The sequence below is a fragment of the Myotis nattereri genome (genome assembly GCF_964212035.1).
Source record: "Myotis nattereri genome assembly, chromosome: 9".
Lineage (NCBI taxonomy): Eukaryota > Metazoa > Chordata > Mammalia > Chiroptera > Vespertilionidae > Myotis > Myotis nattereri.
In genome coordinates this window covers 79,603,901-79,622,505 of record NC_138084.1, presented here as the reverse complement: position 1 = coordinate 79,622,505, position 18,605 = coordinate 79,603,901, and the positions used below count along the sequence as shown (strand labels likewise).

The following is an 18,605-nucleotide window of genomic DNA, read 5'->3' as shown; positions in this document are numbered from 1 at the left end:
AGGCCAGCCTCTCCCCCGAAGGAGAAGCCTACTCTTGCCCCAATTCTTTGGGCCCAGAGTCCCTGGTCCAGGTTCTGCCTCTCACCACCTCCTCTTCTCCCCCTTGACTTCCTGCTTGTTCCAGGATTATTTCATGAAGGGGAGGTGCGAGGGTCTTTGCCCTGTGAATGCTGACTCTCCCATCTGCCCAGGAGCCTGTAGGGGAGCTGCCAAGGCTACTAGGGTCAGGCGGGCAGCTGGCCACTGCCCTTGGCTGGCTGGGCACAGTGCCTCCGGGCAGTTGAGTAAGAGTGGGCTCCAGCAGACAAACAGGCTTGTATCTATCGCTGGGCCAGCCAGTTGTGAGTGGGCAGGTTGGAGGTTAAAGGGTTTGGAGTGAACTGGGTGAGGAGTTGGGCCACTCCTTGTAAACTTTCCAAGAAGCCCTAGTCCACTGGGACAGCCCCTGAGATGGGGGCACTCATTAACCCTGAGGGTGCCAGGAAAGGGCAGGAGGTGAGCACTGGGAGGCCGCTGAGGTCATCTTTCTTTGAACTTCCACGTGATATTTACTCAAAGGAATTGCTGCCAGAGGCCCAGGCCCTGGAATATAAAGCCGAATGTCTGCTCTCTGTGCCCAGAACTGAGCAGGTGAGCTGCTGGGGCAGAGGGCGGAGGGCAAGGGGGACAGTGTCCCCTGGAGGACTGCAGGGTCTCAGCAGAGCTGGGGGGGGGAGGAGGGACCAGACCCACGTGGAGCACCACGTGGCAGAGCTGCTTCTTGCCCTGGGCATGCCTTTGCTCCCAGCCACCCATGGGGGCAGGAAGAGGGGGGTGAGGGCCCAGCAGCCCTCCCCTAGGAAGCTCTCCTGGACCTGGCTGGGGAGGAGGAGGGGGAGCCTTTACAAAACAGTTCGAGCTCCACCTCCTTGAGCTCTTTCCCTCCCCTGGGAAAGATACCCTTCTCTTCCCAGCCACACTCACCTGCCTCCATCCTGTCACCAGGAGTCCCTACAGTCAGTCCTCAGGGCTCTGAGCTCCCTACGCCCCAGGGAAGTGTTCACAGACTTGGGGCAGGCTGACCCTGGGACTGACACCTGGGAGATGTCCCTGTCTTTGCTTCCTCACCTTAACCAGGCCTCCCCGGCCTTCCTTTCCAGGACAGGCGATGGCCCGCATGACTGCAGCCCTGGCCTGGGCGCTGGCGCTCCTCTCAGGTGGGTCTCCCCCCTGGCAGGGGTGAGGGGATGAGGTGGAGGCTGGCCGGAGGCCCGCACTCACCCCTGCCTTTCCACAGCGTTTCCCACCGCCGCGGAGGCGCGGAAAGGCCTCAGGGTCGACTCCGGTCAGAGCAGCGGGGACAAGGGCAGGGTGGAGCAGACCCAGCAGCAGAAGCTGGCCCGGGAGTCCGCGTGAGTGCCCGGGCAAGGGGCGCGGGGAAGGGCGGAGACAGGCCGTGGGATGATGGCTGCCTCTGATTCCTCAACCCGCGGTCTGCTCCGGCTGCGGAGCAGAGGAAGCAAGCTGCCAGCTCCCCCCGCCCCCCCGCCCCCCCCCCCCCCCCCCAATCTTGGCCTTCCTGGCTGTGTGCGCCCTGTCCGGCGGCCCCCACCCCGCTCTGACCTGGCTATAGCTGTTGCCCCCTCGCCCGCTGCGGCGTGGGAGCTGGAGGGGAGAGGACCCCACTGCGTCCCCAGAGCCTCTGTGCCCCCTCGGGCGGTGCGGGTCTGCGGGTCTGCGGGTCTGGATCTGCAAGGGCAGTGCCTGTGCGGAGGGGCGGCCCGAGGCTGGAGAGCGCCCTTGGTTTCCCTATTAGATCAGTGAGCGACGCCTCTGGGGCAGAGCAGAGGTGACCTCTGACCTCTTCCCCCAGGAGCCTGAAAGGCAGCCTTGAGCAAGACCTCCACGACATGGACAAGCTCCTGGAGAAGCTGGGCCCCCTGAGCGGGCAGGGGGGCGCCCCTCCCGGGCTCCCCCCCGACCCTGAAGGCCTGAGGCGGCAGCTGCAGGAGGAGCTGGAGGAGGTGAGCGCGCGCCTGGAGCCCCACATGGCGGAGGCGCACGCGCGCGTGGGCTGGGGCCTGGAGGGGCTGCGGCGGCGCTTGGAGCCCTACACCAGCGCCCTGATGGAGCAGGTGGCCCTGCGCGTGCAGGAGCTGCAGGAGCAGCTGCGCGTGGTCGGCGAAGACACCAAGGCCCAGCTGCTGGGCGGGGTGGCGGAGGCGCGGGACCTGCTGCAGGAGCTGCAGAGCAGCCTGGTGCACCACACCGGCCGCGTCAAGCAGCTGTTCCACCCGTACGCCGAGCGCCTGGTGAGCGGCATCGGGCAGCACGTGCAGGAGCTACACCGCAGCGTGGCCCCGCACACCGCGGCCAGCCCCGCGCGCCTCAGCCGCTGCGTGCAGCTGCTCTCGCACAAGCTCACGCTCAAGGCCAAGGCCCTGCACGCGGGCATCCAACAGAACCTGGACCACCTGCGCGAAGAGCTCAGCGCCTATGCCCGAACGGGCGGGGAAGGGGCGCACCCGGACCCCCAGGCGCTGTCCCAGGAGGTGCGCCAGCGCCTGCAGGCTTTCCGCCATGACACTTTCCTGCAGATCGCCGCCTTCACCCGCGCCATCGACCAGGAGACGGAGGAGGTCCAGCAGCAGCTGGCGCCGCCCCCACCGAGCCACAGCGCCTTCGCCCCCGAGTTCCTCCCCGCGGACAGTGGCAAGGCCCGGAGCAGGCTGCAGGCCCGTCTGGACGACCTGTGGGAAGACATAAACTACAGCCTTCGCGACCATGATCTGGGCCATGGCGGGGAGCCCTGAGGGCCTTTGGCGCGCCCACTTCCCAGCTCCTTGTTCGGGGAGCCCCAAGCATGGTTCAGTCCTCGACAGTGGCCTACTGGGCAGAGAGGGTGGAGGGCCCTGCAGGATGGGTGAGGCCACCGAAGGGGCAGTTGTCCCTTGCCTACCCAGCCTCCTGCGAGTCCCCAATCCGGATGCATTACACTCACCAGGATTTGCGAACCTGGCTTCCCGTGCTCATTTGGGAGTCCTCCCGAGTTGCCCCATTCGCTGCTGGCGGGAGTGGGAAGGGAGACAGGCGCTCTATGCGGGGAAATTAAGTGCCAGCCCGTGGCCATGGTGCTGGAAGCCTGTCTCTTCAGGCCCGGGCTTGGCTGCGACCACTCTGGCCCCCTGGTGGCCACTACTGCCGCTGTCCCGAGGGCAGCTCCTCTCCCCAGGGCTGCCAGGTCAGCTTCTGTTGGGGGCGAGAAGGGAGAAAGGAGGAGGATGTGATGAGAGAGCATGTGACTGTGTGTGTGTGTGTGTGTGACTGTGTGTGTGTGTGTGTGTGTGTGTGTATCCCTGCGCTCTCTGATGCTGGTGGGTACAAATGGTGGGAGTTGTAATGGGAGGGAGCAGGGCCCATATTTTCTTACATAGCTCTGCTTTTAAACAGCCGCCCACGCCTCCAAACTGAGGGGGCTTCCTAAACCCTCTGGGGAGTCTACGAGGTGCCCTCCCCATCTCTGACGCTCAGACGGAAGCCTAGACTTCTGACTCCATTGAAATAGATGTTTATAATGGAAACTGGTCTGCCTGGTGTGACTCTCATTCGGACCATGTCTGAAAGCAGTGCCCTCACCACTATCCCCAAATCACACCCATCAGCCACTCCAGGCCCCTGCTGTACTTTCTCAGGGACCCCCTTTCAGTGCGAGTCTGCCAGAGGGGCCTGGGCCTGGCTGTGCTCCGCTTTCGGGGAGAGCTGTGTTGGCCTGGGGGTGGGCGTGGGCTAGCGACCTTCCTCCGCACCTGCACCTGCATCGTTCGTGGGCCGGCTTGGCACAGGACAGTGTGCCTCACCTGCAGGCTCCTGAGGTGGCCTCTCCCTTTTGTTCGTGCTGTTCCAGATTTTGAATGGCCCCTTTTTATGACCTGGCCCTCTTCTTGGGAACCCCAAACTCTTAAACCCCCCAGTCCCCACATATAGATTCATTTGGAGGCAATGAAGCTCCTCATAGGTCCTCTGAGAACCCTGAAGCTGGGGGTAGGTGAAGTGGGGGGTAGTGGGCAGGGTAAGCACACCCCTTCCAGCGCCCTTCCAGTCCAGCTCAGTTGGCCCTGTACCCCCACACTCCTCCTAACACAGACCACATGAAGCTGGCTGCATCATGCCCCAGCCTAGATCTCTACCCAGACATCTGGATTTAGCAACAGAACTGAGAGCGGTACCCAGGGAGAGGAGGTGCTGGAAAGGAAAGCTTACCCTGCTCCCTCCAAATAAAAGGTGTTTTTGTTGTTAGGAAACTGGGAAGGGTAGTCAGAGGGAGCAGATGTGGTAGGGATGAAGGGGTGGAAGTACAACTGAGGGTTGTGTATTTGAGGCTGGAATTTGGGCAGGTGTTTATGAGGACAGAAATAGGGAGTGAGAAAAACAGAAAGGGAGAGAGGGACGGAGGGACTAGAGCCGCAGCATCACCTGGTCCAACAGTGGATCGAAGGAAGCCCAGGATGTCGGCAAGAGGCTGGTTCTTGTGGTCAAACACCATGGCCAATAGTTAGAACCCTGTGTGATGGAGACACTGTGAAGGAGCAAAGCCCTGCCCTGGCTCTGGGAGGACGTCCTGGTGAAGTGACACCTGAACTGAGGTAGAGGCAAAGCCTGAATCCGGCTATGGAAGTTTGGATCATATAATCCTGGCAACAGGGAAGCCCCGTACTGCTCCCTAAGGGCCCAGAGTTGCCTGGTCAGGGTGGCTCCGCTGCTTGGGCGTAGGCCGGTGAACTGAAAGGCTGCCTTTGCTGGCTGGATCCCTGGTGGGTGTGCAGGAGGCAGCCCATCAGTGTTCACTCTCACATCCTCCCATTGATGTTTCTCTTCCCTCTCCTTGTGAAGGCCTGGGGTGGGGGTGGGGCGGGGGTTGGCTGTAGGGGGTTAAAGGGGGGGGGGGGAAGTGACATATGTAATACTTTTCAACAATAAAGAATTATTTAAAATAAATAATAAAAAACTAAAAAACAAAAAACAAAAACATCAGATAAACCCAAATTACCTGTACTCTTCAAAAATGCCAATGGCATAAGACACAAAGACAGACTGAGGGACTTCCAGGTTGAAGGAAACCAGAGACCTGAGAACTAGGGGCAATGCCTGGTCCTGAATCAGATCCTGGATTGGAGAAAGAGTTGCCATGGAGAACATCAGAGGGACAAGATGTGGAATTTGAATACAGACTATATCTATATATATAAAAGCCTAAGCAACCCTTATGATCAGATGACCAGATGACTGGCCGGTAGCTATGACGTGCACTGACCACCAGGGGGCAGACGATCAATGCAGGAGCTGCCCCCTGGTGGTCAGTGCACTCCCATAGCCAACTTCCCGTGGTCCCTCCCCCTGCCAGCCTTCCCCGATAGGCCCCAATTGGCCCCGATCTCTAGCCAGGCAGAAGGACTGGACCTGTGCGCAAATTCGTGCACTGGGCCTCTAGTCCTATATAATAAAGCAGTAATATGCAAATTGACCATCACACCCTCACACAAGATGGCCGCCCCATGTGATCACAAGATGGCCACCCCCATGTCATCACAAGATGGCCTGCAGGGGAGGGCAGTTGGGGGCAATCGGGCTGGCAGGGGAGCAGTTAGGCATCTATCAGACTGGCAGGGGAGTGGTTAGGGGGTGATCAGGCAGGCAGGCAGAAGCGGTTAGGGGAAATCAGGCAGGCAGGCAGGCGAGCGGTTGGGAGTCAGCAGTCCTGGATTGTGAGAGGGATGTCTGACTGGGCCTAAACTGGCAATTGTACATCCCCAAGGGATCCTAGATTGGAGAGGGTGCAGGCTGGGCTGAGGGACAACCCCCCTAACCCCCTAGTGCATGATTTTCATGCACCAGGCCTCTAGTATTAGATAATAGTACTGTATCAATGTTAAATATCCTGTATTTGGTAATCATAGTTTGGATATGTAAGAAAAGATTCTTCTCCTCCCAGCATGTGTGTTGGGGATATATTCTGAAGTATTCAAAGGTATAGATATTATTGTCTGCACCTTACTGTTTTTTAAAAATATATTTTTATTGATTCTAGAGAGGGAGAGAGAGAGAGAAACGCCAATGATGAGATAGAATCATGGATCAGCTGCCTCCTGCAGGCCCCACATTGGGAATCGAGCCCACAACCCGAGCATTTGCCCTTGACTGGAATCGAACCAGGACCCTAAGTCCGCAGACCGATGATGGTATCCACTGAGTCAAACCAGCTAGTACTGCAACTTACTCTTTAAAAAATTTTTTTTTATTGATTTTAGAGAGGAAGGGAGAGGGAGAGAGAGATAGAAACATCAATGATGAGAAAGAATCATTGATTGGCTGCCTCCTGCACGCCCCCTACTGGGGATCGAGCCCAGAACCCAGGCATATGCCCTTGGCCAGAATAGAACCGGGACCCTGTCAGCAGACCAACCCTCTATGCAGTGAGCCAAACCAGCTAGGGCGCAACTTACTCTTAAAATAATAATTGTGTGTGTGTAGTGACAAATGTGTTAAAAGTGTTCATAATTAGTGGATTAAAAAATAATTACTGGATTTGGATAGAAACTAAAAAAAAAAAATCAATTGAAAAATCTAAAAAAAAAAGGGGGGGTGGGGCCCAGAGTGGGCCACCTCCCTACGAAAGGGCGGGGCGTACGCGGAGGGAAGTGCCGCCGGAAGGGGCGGGGCCACGGGAGGCCAGGAGCCGGAAGCCGCGGGCGGCGCTGCGCGTGGCGCGATGTCGGCCGGCGGGACGGTGGAGCCGGGGCCCCCGGGGGCTGCGGCCGCGCCCTCGCCCGCCCCGGCCCGGGCCCCGGCGCGCGTGTTCCGGCCCTTCAGCGCCGAGGACGAGGGCCAGCAGCCCACGGAGATCGAGTCGCTGTGCATGAACTGCTACCGCGACGTGAGGCGCGCGGGCGGGAGGGCCGCGGGGCACCCGGAGTGAGGCCCCTCGGGGTCGCCAGGTGGGCAGCTGCGCTCACCGGTTCTCTCCTTGGCTTTCCGCTTCCCCAGGGCGTGACGCGCCTGCTGCTCACCACGATCCCCTTCTTCAGAGAGGTGATCGTCAGCTCCTTCTCCTGCGAGCACTGCGGCTGGAACAACACGGAGGTGCAGTCGGCGGGCAGGATCCAGGACCAGGGCGTGCGCTACACGCTGACGGTCCGGGCGGCCGAGGTGAGAGCCCGGCGCGGCGCGGCGCGGGGCGGGCGGCGGGCCCGGGCGGAGTGAATCCCCTGCGTGTCCACGCCTCCCTGTCCCCTTACAAACAAAGGGGGGCCGGGGCCGAGGCTGACCAGGTGGGAGGCCGACCAGGTGGGGCGTGTGCAAGGGCTTTGTACATTGTTGAGAAGGCGCCACGTGAGCAGGACTTAGGCGGGGGACTCGCCCCACGTGGGCAGCCGGGGTCTGATGGAGGGCAGCCTGGCCTTCCCTGGGGGGGCACTGCTGACCTCTGACCTCTCTGGCCTGCACCTGCTTCTCTGACCAGGACATGAACCGGGAAGTGGTGAAGACAGACTCGGCCACCACAAGGATTCCAGAGTTAGATTTTGAAATTCCTGCCTTCAGCCAGAAGGGAGGTAAGTTCAAGGTCAGGTATTTGGGCTGCTTATGCGTAGCTGGACCCTTACTCACTTTCTTGTAAAACCCCGGCCAGGTCTAGTGGCTGTGTGTGGGTTTGGTAATGGTTGGGGTCTTCATTGACTGACCGTCAGCAGGACACTTAGCTAAAGCAGTTTGAGATGGTGTTTACTTACAGGGTTTTGTCATCACTGTTGTTAGAGCTGAATGGAACTTTGTGGCTAGCCTCATTTTACAGATGAATTCAAGGCCCAAGGAGGTCACATGAATTGCCCGGGGTCACACAGGCACTTGAGCCCAGACTCCCCTGTCCTTTGTTCTTCTTCCCAGCTTTGACCACTGTTGAAGGACTGATCAGCCGAGCCATCTCTGGCCTGGAGCAGGACCAGCCCACTCGAAGGGTGAGCTGGGGTATTCTGATTGCAGCAGCTCAAGGAAGAATTACTTAACATACATCTGAATAGAGTGCTCAGCTTTCCACTAGGTGAACTGTCTGACGGAGGCCTTTGAGGGGAAGCATATGGCGATGCCATAGCTGCTAGGATGTTGCATACAGAACATCTGCTGTTCTTTCCACTTCGCCTTCGCCAGTGTATGTTCAGGCCTGTCGCCACCAACAGACTATGTATCATTACCGCTGAAGAGCCTGTCCTCCCTTGGGTTTAGCTATGCTTTGAGTGTTCCACTGTCTGTTTATTATGACAGAAGTGATATAATTACGTATTAGTCATCTGTCTTCCTAACTAGCTGGGGAGTTCCATGAGGGGACTCAGATATTTAACCTAGCATGAATGCCTGGTTTAAAGGGTTGAATGAGTGAGAAAATGAGGCTCATCTGGCACCACCCATAAACTTCAAATTATGTGCTACATCTTCTTGTGAAGTCTGAGTCTCTCTGTTCCCACTCACGCTAAGGTGATGATTTCCTGATGGAAGTGACTCGGGCACGACAGGAAGTGAGGGCATAAAGGTCTATGACCAGGGCTGATACTTTTACTCTCGGTTCCTGTCAGGCAAATGAAGAAGCCGTCGCTGAAAGACTGGATGAGTTCATTGTCAAACTGAAAGAGCTGAAGCAGGTGGCCTCTCCTTTCACCCTGGTGAGTATTGAGGGTGTCTAGGTGCCTCGATTGAAGAGAGAAGAAACCATTAAGACTGTCTGGGATTTTTCCACTGTGGTGCCTGAGTGGGCTGATGGTAGGTGGAGGATTGTACATGGCTTATAATTACTCTTCACCCGTCTGTTAGATCATCGATGACCCCTCAGGGAACAGCTTCGTGGAAAACCCACACGCTCCCCAGAAAGATGACGCCCTGGTGATCACACATTATAACCGGACTCCGCAGCAGGAGGAGATGCTGGGGCTCCAGGTGAGTGAGCTGAAGAAGCCAGAGAGGAGTTGGTGGAAACTTACTTTGCTGCTGCTGCCCTGTGTCCCTATATCAGCACGTGTGTGCTTCCCATCAAGCTCGTGTCAGGGCTTAGGGTGCACTTTACAATAAAGGGCGGCAATAGCTTTGGTCTTTCCTTAAGCTCTGTTCTTCCCTTGATTGGGGCTTTGCTTTCTAGCTTCTCTGTTAAACTCATGAGGTGGCAGCTGACAAAAGCAAGCCACAGCATTTTCCCGCGCTCCAAGGCAGGGTGTCGGGAGGCTGAGATACACGTACAACATGTGATTTGCATCTCTGCTACTTTAGGCAGAGGCGCCAGAAGAGAAGCCGCAAGAGGAAGATCTCAGAAACGAAGTGAGTCCCATTGGCTACTGCGGAGGAAGGAGCAGAGTTGTGAGCTGAGACTGATGCTGCTCAGTGGCTCTCTTCCTCTCCACCAGCACAGACGACCACCACGTACCAACTGAATGCTTTAGCCTGACAGGGCTCACCTGCCGGGAGGGTTCACCCCGGCATCCCCATGTTGTGTTCCAGGTGCTGCAGTTCAATACAAACTGCCCAGAATGCAATGCTCCAGCTCAGACCAACATGAAGCTAGTTCGTATCTTTCGTCAGGCAGTTGGGTTGCTCCTCATCTGACTCGGGTGTGAAGATTATCTTCAGGCTGGAGACCACTGCCTTCATGGAAAACACGTTTCATTCTGAGTGATGACGATGTTGCCTGTGATGAGGCCACACCTTGGCTTCTGGGTTTACTGAGGGAATTGGGCTGTAGTCTTGGCTCCTGCGAGTGGCCTGGGCCAACATTTGTGAACAGGAGTCACCGTGGGTTGTGTCCTTGCCCTCTTCTGGAGGACTAGGGCTGCTTCTTGGGATCTGTTTCCTGTAGTCCTGGGACCAGGGTTTGGGTTTGGGTTTGTTCTTCTCAGAGCGTGGTCTTGCTATCCTGGAAGCAGGTTCCCTTAACTCCAGCTCCAGAAATCCCCCACTTTAAGGAGGTTATCATCATGGCTACCAACTGCGAGTACTGCGGTCATCGGACCAATGAGGTGAGGGCTCCATTGGTTGGGAGGACTAACTTGAGGGTGACCTCTCTAACCTTCACCCTTCTTAAATCTGCTTTGGGAAGAGGGGAGTGGGGGATGGGTCTTTCTCTTAGGCTTAGTGTAGGGTGAGGGGCCATTGAAGGAACTGGGAATTGGCTTAGAGGAGAAAAGTTAGAGATAATCATAACTTGTTTATCTTCTCTCTGCCTAATCATAACTTGTTTAAGACCTCCCTCTCTCTCTGTCCTCATCCAAGGACATGTTTCCGTTGATTTTAGAGGAAGGAAGGAAGGAAGGAAGGAAGGAAGGAAGGAAGGAAGGAAGGAAGGGGGAGAGAGCGAAACATTGATGTGAGAGAAACAATGATCAGTTGCCTCGCATAAGCACGCTCATATAAGACATTTTAAAGTTTGGTTTTAAGGAACAGGAGCCAGATTTTGACTCAATAACATTTTCTAAGTTCATAAAAATAGAATGGGCTGCCTTGGAGGACTGTAAATTCCCTTTCCCTGAGTCTATTCAAGCATAAGCTGTTAAATTCTTGGAAGGCAGCTATGCTCACCACTATACCACCAACGCAACCTAAGCTGTTAAATTCTTAAGCCAGAATATTATAAAGGGGATTCACATGTTGGATGCAATTGAATGTCCCTTTCAAATCCCAATAATCATTTTTTTAAACACGCACTCTCAGTGTTTTTTATTTGGATGACTGCTGCTACTATTGATTTAGAAGGCTCTGTGCTTGGTCGCCTTTAGCGGGCCTGATTGGTGGTCCAAGCCGACCCTGTGAGGTCTGCTGGGCACGGGGCTCGGCTCGGGGTCTTCTTGCTGTTGCTGACTACTGTTGTCTGCAGGTGAAATCTGGAGGAGCAGTAGAGCCCTTGGGCACCAGGATCACACTCCGTATCACAGACCCCTCAGATATGACCAGAGACCTGCTCAAGGTAACAGCTTGCGTGGGGAAGTGACCGTCTTCCTCACGTGACTTGTCTCTCGGGGAAATTGTCTTTTTAAATGATGTCTTGGGGCTGTGTGGTGCCTCCTTACTTCTGTGAGTGGAGGCTCAGAAGCTGACCCACAAGCTGTTTCTGATGAGTGGGCAGCTGTTTGCTGGCAGTGTCTGTGAGGCTCTTGTCTCTGGCCTCTGATGACAGGATACCTGGCAGCTTGGAGCCATGACTCAGTGTCCCTTTATTAGTTTGGTTTCATTCCTGTGGTACATAGGATAGGAGTGAGTCCAGCTTTAACTAGAAAGTCAGAAAACGGGGACAGTTGACTTTGTCCCCAAACTGTCACAGGTGGTATTAATGTGGCAGAGGACTCTGGTTAGCTTTCTCTGGTGGCTCCTGATTTAGAGCTTACGCTGACCTCTCATCTCACAGTCTGAGACGTGCAGTGTGGAAATCCCAGAACTGGAATTTGAGTTGGGAATGGCTATCTTTGGGGGCAAGTTCACCACACTGGAGGGGCTGCTGAAAGACATCCGGGACCTGGTGAGTAGTACATGGCTACTTCAGCAGTGCTGCTGTGGGGAGGGGCTAGGGGACCTCACATGTCCTAGTTTTGGGAGCTGATAATGGGGTTTCTTTGCCTTAAAGCTGATTTAAGAGACTTAAATTTATTTTGGATTGTGAAGATAAGTTTATGGGAAATTCTGATTGGAAATTCCTAGGCCTTAACTCAGACATGTGTGGTTTTCATTTCACTGTAAAATGAGGGTGAGGGTCCTTTCAGCATCTAAAACTCCCCAACATACATATGCATTGTTGACTTAGCCCATATATTTGTCCTCCTGATGAATCATTTCATTTAATTCTCAGTCGTTAGGCATTTCGTCTTTGTAAATTATACTTTGCATTTCTTGTTAAATTAGGACTAGGGCTCACTCATATTGTAAGAACATGTTTATAGTTTGTTTCACACGGCCAGTTGCCGCCTTGGCAGATTAATCCATAAGCTCTTAGGAATAATCAGAAAGGTGGTTATGGGATAAATGAAGACCGTGCTTCCCCGACTGGACAAGCTGCAGGAGTTGTACCAGAAGTTGGCTTAACTTCCACCCCGACCAGGCTTATGGCCAAACCTATAATACAGAGCCAGCGTACAGCAGTGTGGATGACGTTTGTTGCAGGTGACCAAGAACCCTTTCACACTGGGTGACAGTTCCAATCCTGGCCAGGTGGACAAACTGCAGGAGTTTAGCCAGAAGTTGGACCAGGTGAGAGGACTCTGGCTGGTCAGTCTTGTGGTCCTGGGGCTCCAGTGAACGAGAGGCTGCCTACCCTTTCTTGCTCCCTGTTAAACATTTAACCAGCGTGTTGGGGATTCTCCTGGTTTCCAAGTCCCATGTCATCCTCTTTCTCAGTTTCCTCCCTTATATTGTTGGAGGATCTTCTCCACTAGTTTCTTGAAAAAGTGCATGGGAAATGAGATTTCTGGGACCTTACATGTCTGGAAATTTCTTTATTCAAGGATTCAGTCACCCTACATTGATTAATGGCTGGGAATAGAATTTCAGGATGGAAATAATTTTTCATCAGAATCTGAAAGACATTGCACTAATGTCTTCCACGTTCCAGTTTGGCTATTTCGAAGTCTTCAGGCATTTTGATTTCTGATCTTTTGTATGTGACCTGTTCTTGTACTGCTTTGTCCCTCTGATGTGAAATTCCAGGATGTGCTTTGGTGTGGGGTCAGTTTGCAACTGCTCGCTAAGTACTTGGTAGGTCCTTTGAATCTGGAAACTCATGTGGCTCAGTTATAGGAAGCTTTTTAAGGTGATCCTTTTGAGAATTGCTTCCTTTCTGTTCCTTCTGAAACCCTGTGTTTTGGAATATCAGACTGACTTTCTGGTCTTCTGTGAAGTACTTATCCTTTGTCCAGTCTTCAGTTTCTTTGTGTTTTCTCTACTTGAGGAGATTACCTCAACTTTATTTTCCAATCTTTTAGTTGACGTTTTCATTTTCACTAACATTTTTATTTTCCAAGAGCTTTTTTTGGTCTTTGAATACTCTTCCTCTGCCTTTTTAGAAAATAGTATAAGGATGTAGCATTTTTCTTCTTCTTGAGAATATTAATGTTGGGCTTTTTTTGGCACTTTATTTTCCTTGCATTGTTTCCATTTCCTCTAAGTTGTTCTTTGTTTTTGTTTTCCATGTAAATGTCTGTCTTTCAATATTAGGGGCTTTGATGTCTGGTAATCATTGGTTGTCTATTTAAAAGAAGACTAAAAAACCCAAGTGGCGGTGTTTTGCTGACATTGGGCTCATTGTAAGGGATTTAGTTTGGCCTCGTTGAGGTAGCGCCAAAGCCAGAGTAGTTAGGTCTTTCTTCTTAGGCTGGTCAGGTTCCCGTCGGGGGTGCTCCATTTCCTGGTCTCAGGTGTCCTGGGAAGAGGGCTGGGGTATGTCTGTTTCCAGTAAGGGTACATTCATTTAATCTCCTGTCTTGATTCCCTCCCCTCCACCCTCAACTGGGCCATGACCCCAGTCCATAGTGTGTTGTGGTATCTTCACTGAATCCTTCAGTCTTCTGGGGTAGAGGAAGGGCAATCCTTCAGTCTTCTGGGATAGAAGTTGGCCTGTTTGGAGTGGGAGATGAAATTGGGGATGTAAAATTGTTTCTTAAATAATATCAAACCGTTCTTATTTTATTTATTATTATTTTTAATACTTTTTTTTTAATTGATTTCAGAGGAAGGGAGAGCGGGTGAGAGGGATAGAAACATCAATGATGAGAATCATTGACTGGCTGCCTCCTGCATGTCCCCTACCCGGGCATGTGTCCTAAATGGGAATCCAAACCTGATCTCCTGGTTCATGGGTCAACACTCAACCACTGAGCCACACCAGCTGGGTGTAAACAATTCTTATTTTAGATCTTCTTCACTCTACTTTTAGAAGTACCTCATTTCACCAGTTCATGAAACTTGGGCATACTGCAGTGTAAATTGGCTTGATTCTCATCTGGTAGACTTAGCTTCTCCATGCTTTGTAAAATTTACATACTATATTCTCTCCTCTTTAGATCATGGAGGGTAAAATGAAGGCCCACTTTATTATGAATGATCCAGCAGGAAACAGCTACTTGCAGGTACAGTAGACCTTTCCTTATATTTCATGGAGATACGTTTTCTGACTTTTCTTGAACATGTATCATTTCTCCAGAAACTGAGACTTGGTTCTAAATGAACTGCTCTTTATCAAGGAACCTCTCAGCAGAACTTAGAACTTAAGGGAGAAAGGGGGGAACGTAGGAGGGGTTGTAAGTGTGTCGAGAGGGAAAAAAGGATACCTCTAGGCTCCTTCCTCCTATAGTCTGGTTCTCCCCAGCTCTAAGTCCAGTGATGATGTTTTCATTCTGCAAGTCTGATTGTGGAGTGAGGAGAAATGGTTCCTTGTCCAATATAGGAAAACTGAAAGGCGTTAAACTGACTGGGCAGATATTCTGGTGATTGACAATAACATTAATATTTAATGAACAGTTATTATGGGTCAGGCAAAACTGTTCTAAGGTCCTTCCGTGATTAAGACTATACACTCTTCATAAGAAGGTGCAGGTAGGAAGTATTTTAGGTGGACTGTTCCCTAATTCTACTCCTGGCCCACGTGGCCTCTGTTGCTTCCCACTAATTGAGCCTAGTCATGGGGAATTGGTGATGCTTAGAGTAAAAAACTCAAGAGTTCTGGAGAAAGTGGGCATTGGAAGCAGCCTGAGGAGGGAGGATAGCAGGATGGTATGGGCACTGATGATCTGTCCTTGGCCTTCCAGAATGTGTATGCACCTGAAGACGATCCGGAGATGAAGGTGGAACGTTATAAGCGCACGTTTGACCAAAATGAGGAGCTAGGGCTCAATGACATGAAGACGGAGGGCTATGAGACAGGCCTGGCCCCACGGTAGCAGTGGACCGTTTCCCAGCCAACCTCCTGTACTGCTCAGACCACAGGCTTACTTATTACTATTGGAAAAGCGGGGAGTGGCCTCACCTGCTCCTGTGGGGCGGGCATCTGGTCTGAATCAAGGATCCTGGCACACTTTGTAAACTGTGTGTGGTGCAAGTGCACCCCTGTTGGGTATTTGACCTTATTTCGGAGGTTGTGAGTCAGCTTGGAAAGAGACCTGGAAGCGAACTATGAGGAATGTCACTATCACTTTCCCCACAAGTCTTCACCCTCTGTCCACACCGAGCTGCCCTCTAGAGCTGGAACTCTGAAGCTGAGGAAGGTGGAAGACAGCTGCAGCTGGAGTTTAGGTGTTGGTTTTGGGTGTACAAAATACTGACTCTCCACACGGAGGGAATCTTCCGAGGGAGGGAGTCCAGCACAGGTGAAGAAGTTCTCATTAAAACGATGGCTGTCAAACTGCACTGGCCCGGAATTCACTGTCCTTAATTGATAGGCTGGTAGACTCCACCTCCTGAAGAACATTTTCTCCAGTGCGGCCGCTGTAATTTGGAGATTGGAGCTGGCATTTCATTCTTCCTTCACAGATGTGTGAGTGTTCACTTTGTGCTAGGCACACACTGAACAGTGAACAAAACAAAGTGCTGCTTTCATGAAGCTTGAAGTCTAGTGGGGAAAATTGGCATTGGGGGTGGGGGTGGATTGATAATAAACCGATAAGTAAAACAGTAGATCAAGTGGTGATTAGTGTTATGGAGGGATGTAAAAGCAAAGAAGGGGTTTGGATAGTGTCAGATAAGGTGGGGTAGGTATTTTAAATAGAGTAGTCAGGGAAAGTCTTAATAAGAAGGTAGAAATTCCACATTCAGGCAAAGCCGAGAAGGAGGTAAGGGAATAAGCCATGTTTATAGCTGGGAGAAGAGATTTCCAGGCAGAGGAAACTGCAAATGTAAAAGCTCTGAGATTGGAAGACGTTGACCAGTTGAGGGTATTTGGGAGCCTCTAGTCCCGCTCTTAATTACAAATGGAGAAACAGGTTCAACCAGAGAGGGAGGGCTGCTTCCAGCTGTGTGACTTGGAACTCCCTGGCCCAGGCCCTGGACTCCCCAGCGAGTGCTCTGTGTCTGCATTAACCACTGATGACTCCTGCAGTGCTGGCTGCAAGGTAGTTGTTCAAGAAAGACCTGTGGATTGAAATACTATGGCAACCCTTAGCATTTTGTGCTGCAAACGTAGCTCGGAAGAATTGCCTTAAAGGGAGAAGACTTGGTAGTGCCACTCTACTCTCGCCGCTCTACTGCACTATTCTCAAAGATCACAGGCGGGATTTTCCACTTGGGAAAATGTTCTCATTTTCCATTATTTCTGTCACGTTGGACAGTGGACCATTTCCCTTCTCAACCCGTCTCTTCTCTCGTGATGCTGCATCCCTGCTTTCCCCTGTACTTTGGACATTCCTTGTGTGGAATCTCTGCCTCCTCCCTCTTAAATGTATTTGTTTACAGAGGTTCAGTTTTCAGACATCTCCATATTGAATGCTTTGGCACCTTAACTACTTCCATGTGGGACTGACTCCCATACATGTAGTTCACGTTTCTGTGAGCAAGAGTAAGGTGTTTTAAGAATTTCAAGACTAAAGTTAGCAATGACTCAAACTATAAAGCTACAGCACTTTGAATAGGCTTCTAAGCAAGTGCTCTACCCGATTAGATTGCCCATAGATGTATGTCCAACTGCCTTGGGGATCTGTGTTCCCCAGGCCGTCTGATTGATCATTTGGTCTCTTGAATGACTTTCCCTATGGGATGGTTATGCTTGAAAGATGGGCCCTGATGTCAGGTTTATTTCCCATTGTGAAGGGGAGAAAGTGGCATTTGGTTTATCACTGTCTTGTGAGTTTGGTGTTAGGCAATCTCACAGATTCCATCCAGTTATTGGGAATGATAACCTGAGTTTCTGAACCAGGAAAGACTGACTGAGGAGGAGGTACCAGACAGATAACCCAGCTGAGGTACCACTTGCTCTGATGGCCAAGGCCTGGAAGCCTTCAGTTTCACACTCCGCTCTATCCAGTCTCACTATGCAGCCTGATGGGGGTGAGTGTCCTACCCCCCAGCTCTGGCATATGGCATGTGGTTAATCTGTTAAATGATAATTCTCCGCAGACGCTTGCAAATTTTCCATCCTGTATTGAGCCGTGTTAGGTGACTGGAGGTAGCATGGGTAACAGGTATGGGAAGGGTCCTGCTCAAAGGCCCGGGGAGGAGGACAGTCAAACCCCCAGCCTAAGAACATGTAGATTGAGTTTCACAACCATGATAGACAGGGAAGGTAGAGTTTGTTTGTGAGGGCACTTCTACTTCATATTTCAAGCATATTAAATATAGCCACATTTAGCCAATAGAGCTGTGAACACAGGTATGGAGTGTACATCTGTCATGACGTGAACATGGAATAAATATGAAGGGCAATTGACTTTGCTAGTGGAGAGTGTTAATGTGTTCAGTAAGATTCAGTGTAACGTTAGTATGTGTTCTTTGTCCATCTGGCATCTCAGTTGTAGCACACTGCAGGGGATGATTCCTCTTTAAATTTAAGACAGTGTGTTTAAGACACTTGGCTTTATTTTTATGTTTAAAAATGTTTACCCATGTCTCTGTATAGGAGGATGGAAGTGTTTTCAGCTGTGAGGAGAAGGGCCGGTGCTGGCTGTGTGTGTTTGCTCAGAATTGAGGAAGCCCTTTAGTGCCGGCACCTCTAATGCCTCAGTGTCCTGGTCTGTTAAATGGGGGTATTAAAGCAGCTACTTTGTAGGGTTTTTGTGAGGATTAGTGAGTTAGTAATTGTGAAGTGCTTTTATCTATTTTTTGTTAATCCTCACACAAGGATATTTTTTCCATTGACTTTTTAGAGAGTGGAAGGGATGCAGGGAGAGAGATCGATGTGAAAAAGACACATTGATTGGTTGCCTCCTGCATGTGCCCGACCAGGGCCAGGGATTGAATCTGCAACCCAGGTATCTGCCCTTGAGTAGGAACTGAACCTGTGACCTTTCAGTGCACGGGCCAATGTTCTAACCACTTATCCACATGGGCCAGGACGTGAAGTGCTTTTAGATAGATGTATATTCTCATATTAAAAAAATTTTAAGGTGTCTCTGTTTCTGCTTTAAACCCTTTCTGGGGAAAAGCTATAAATAAAATCCCCATTTTAAAGATGAAGAAACAGCCTCAGAGAGGTTAGGTAACTTGTGCAAAGTGGTGTAACTGAAGATAGAAATGGGCTGATGGGGCTGAGGACTACACTGCTAATGTGCGCTGGAGTAGAAACAGGAGCGTTTCCAAATTGTCTGCTGACCACAGGGCTGTGGAGTTCAGTTTGAGGTACGCCAAAGGGATGAGCAGCCAAGGTAGGGTTGCATATGGGTACCGTTGGGCCCTCCAGCTAGTGAAGCCCTATGCTGGTCCAGTGTTCCCTTCCCACAAGCCCGCCTGCCTTTCTGGGCCTGTGCTGTGACCCTCAGTATAGCCAAGTGGTTAGAAGCTCAGGCCCCAGTGCAGTGATCTCCAAACCTATATTTGAACATCTATCCCAAGATATGTGTATTTGTAAAGTGTAACAATACCTTCTTGACTACCATACTTTAAAACAGTGACAGAAATTTAACTTATGA

The 18,605-nt window shown here is 51.7% G+C and overlaps 2 protein-coding genes across 3 annotated transcripts; both read left to right on the top strand.

The window, feature by feature from the left end:
• Positions 1-1,147: 1,147 nt before the first annotated feature.
• Positions 1,148-2,792, top strand: APOA5 (apolipoprotein A5; the record flags this gene model as incomplete). The annotated part of the gene is made up of 3 exons (XM_081099886.1): positions 1,148-1,196; positions 1,277-1,391; positions 1,853-2,792. 3 exons carry the CDS (start codon positions 1,148-1,150, stop codon positions 2,790-2,792), a joined length of 1,104 nt encoding a protein of 367 aa, XP_080956012.1.
• Positions 2,793-6,723: 3,931 nt separating this feature from the next.
• ZPR1 (ZPR1 zinc finger) lies at positions 6,724-15,396 on the top strand (the record flags this gene model as incomplete). Of its 2 annotated transcripts, XM_081098306.1 has the most annotated exons (14): positions 6,724-6,910; positions 7,021-7,182; positions 7,496-7,586; positions 7,918-7,988; positions 8,601-8,687; positions 8,836-8,958; positions 9,286-9,333; positions 9,514-9,580; positions 9,958-10,028; positions 10,883-10,972; positions 11,411-11,521; positions 12,160-12,246; positions 14,055-14,120; positions 14,799-15,396. In XM_081098306.1, the coding sequence occupies 14 exons, from the start codon at positions 6,746-6,748 to the stop codon at positions 14,928-14,930; spliced, it is 1,371 nt and encodes a 456-aa protein (XP_080954432.1). In that variant the 3' UTR covers positions 14,931-15,396. The 2 variants fall into 2 exon arrangements, with proteins under 2 accessions (XP_080954432.1, XP_080954433.1); XM_081098307.1 differs by lacking the exon at positions 12,160-12,246 and having other exon boundaries at positions 6,746-6,910.
• Positions 15,397-18,605: the final 3,209 nt, after the last annotated feature.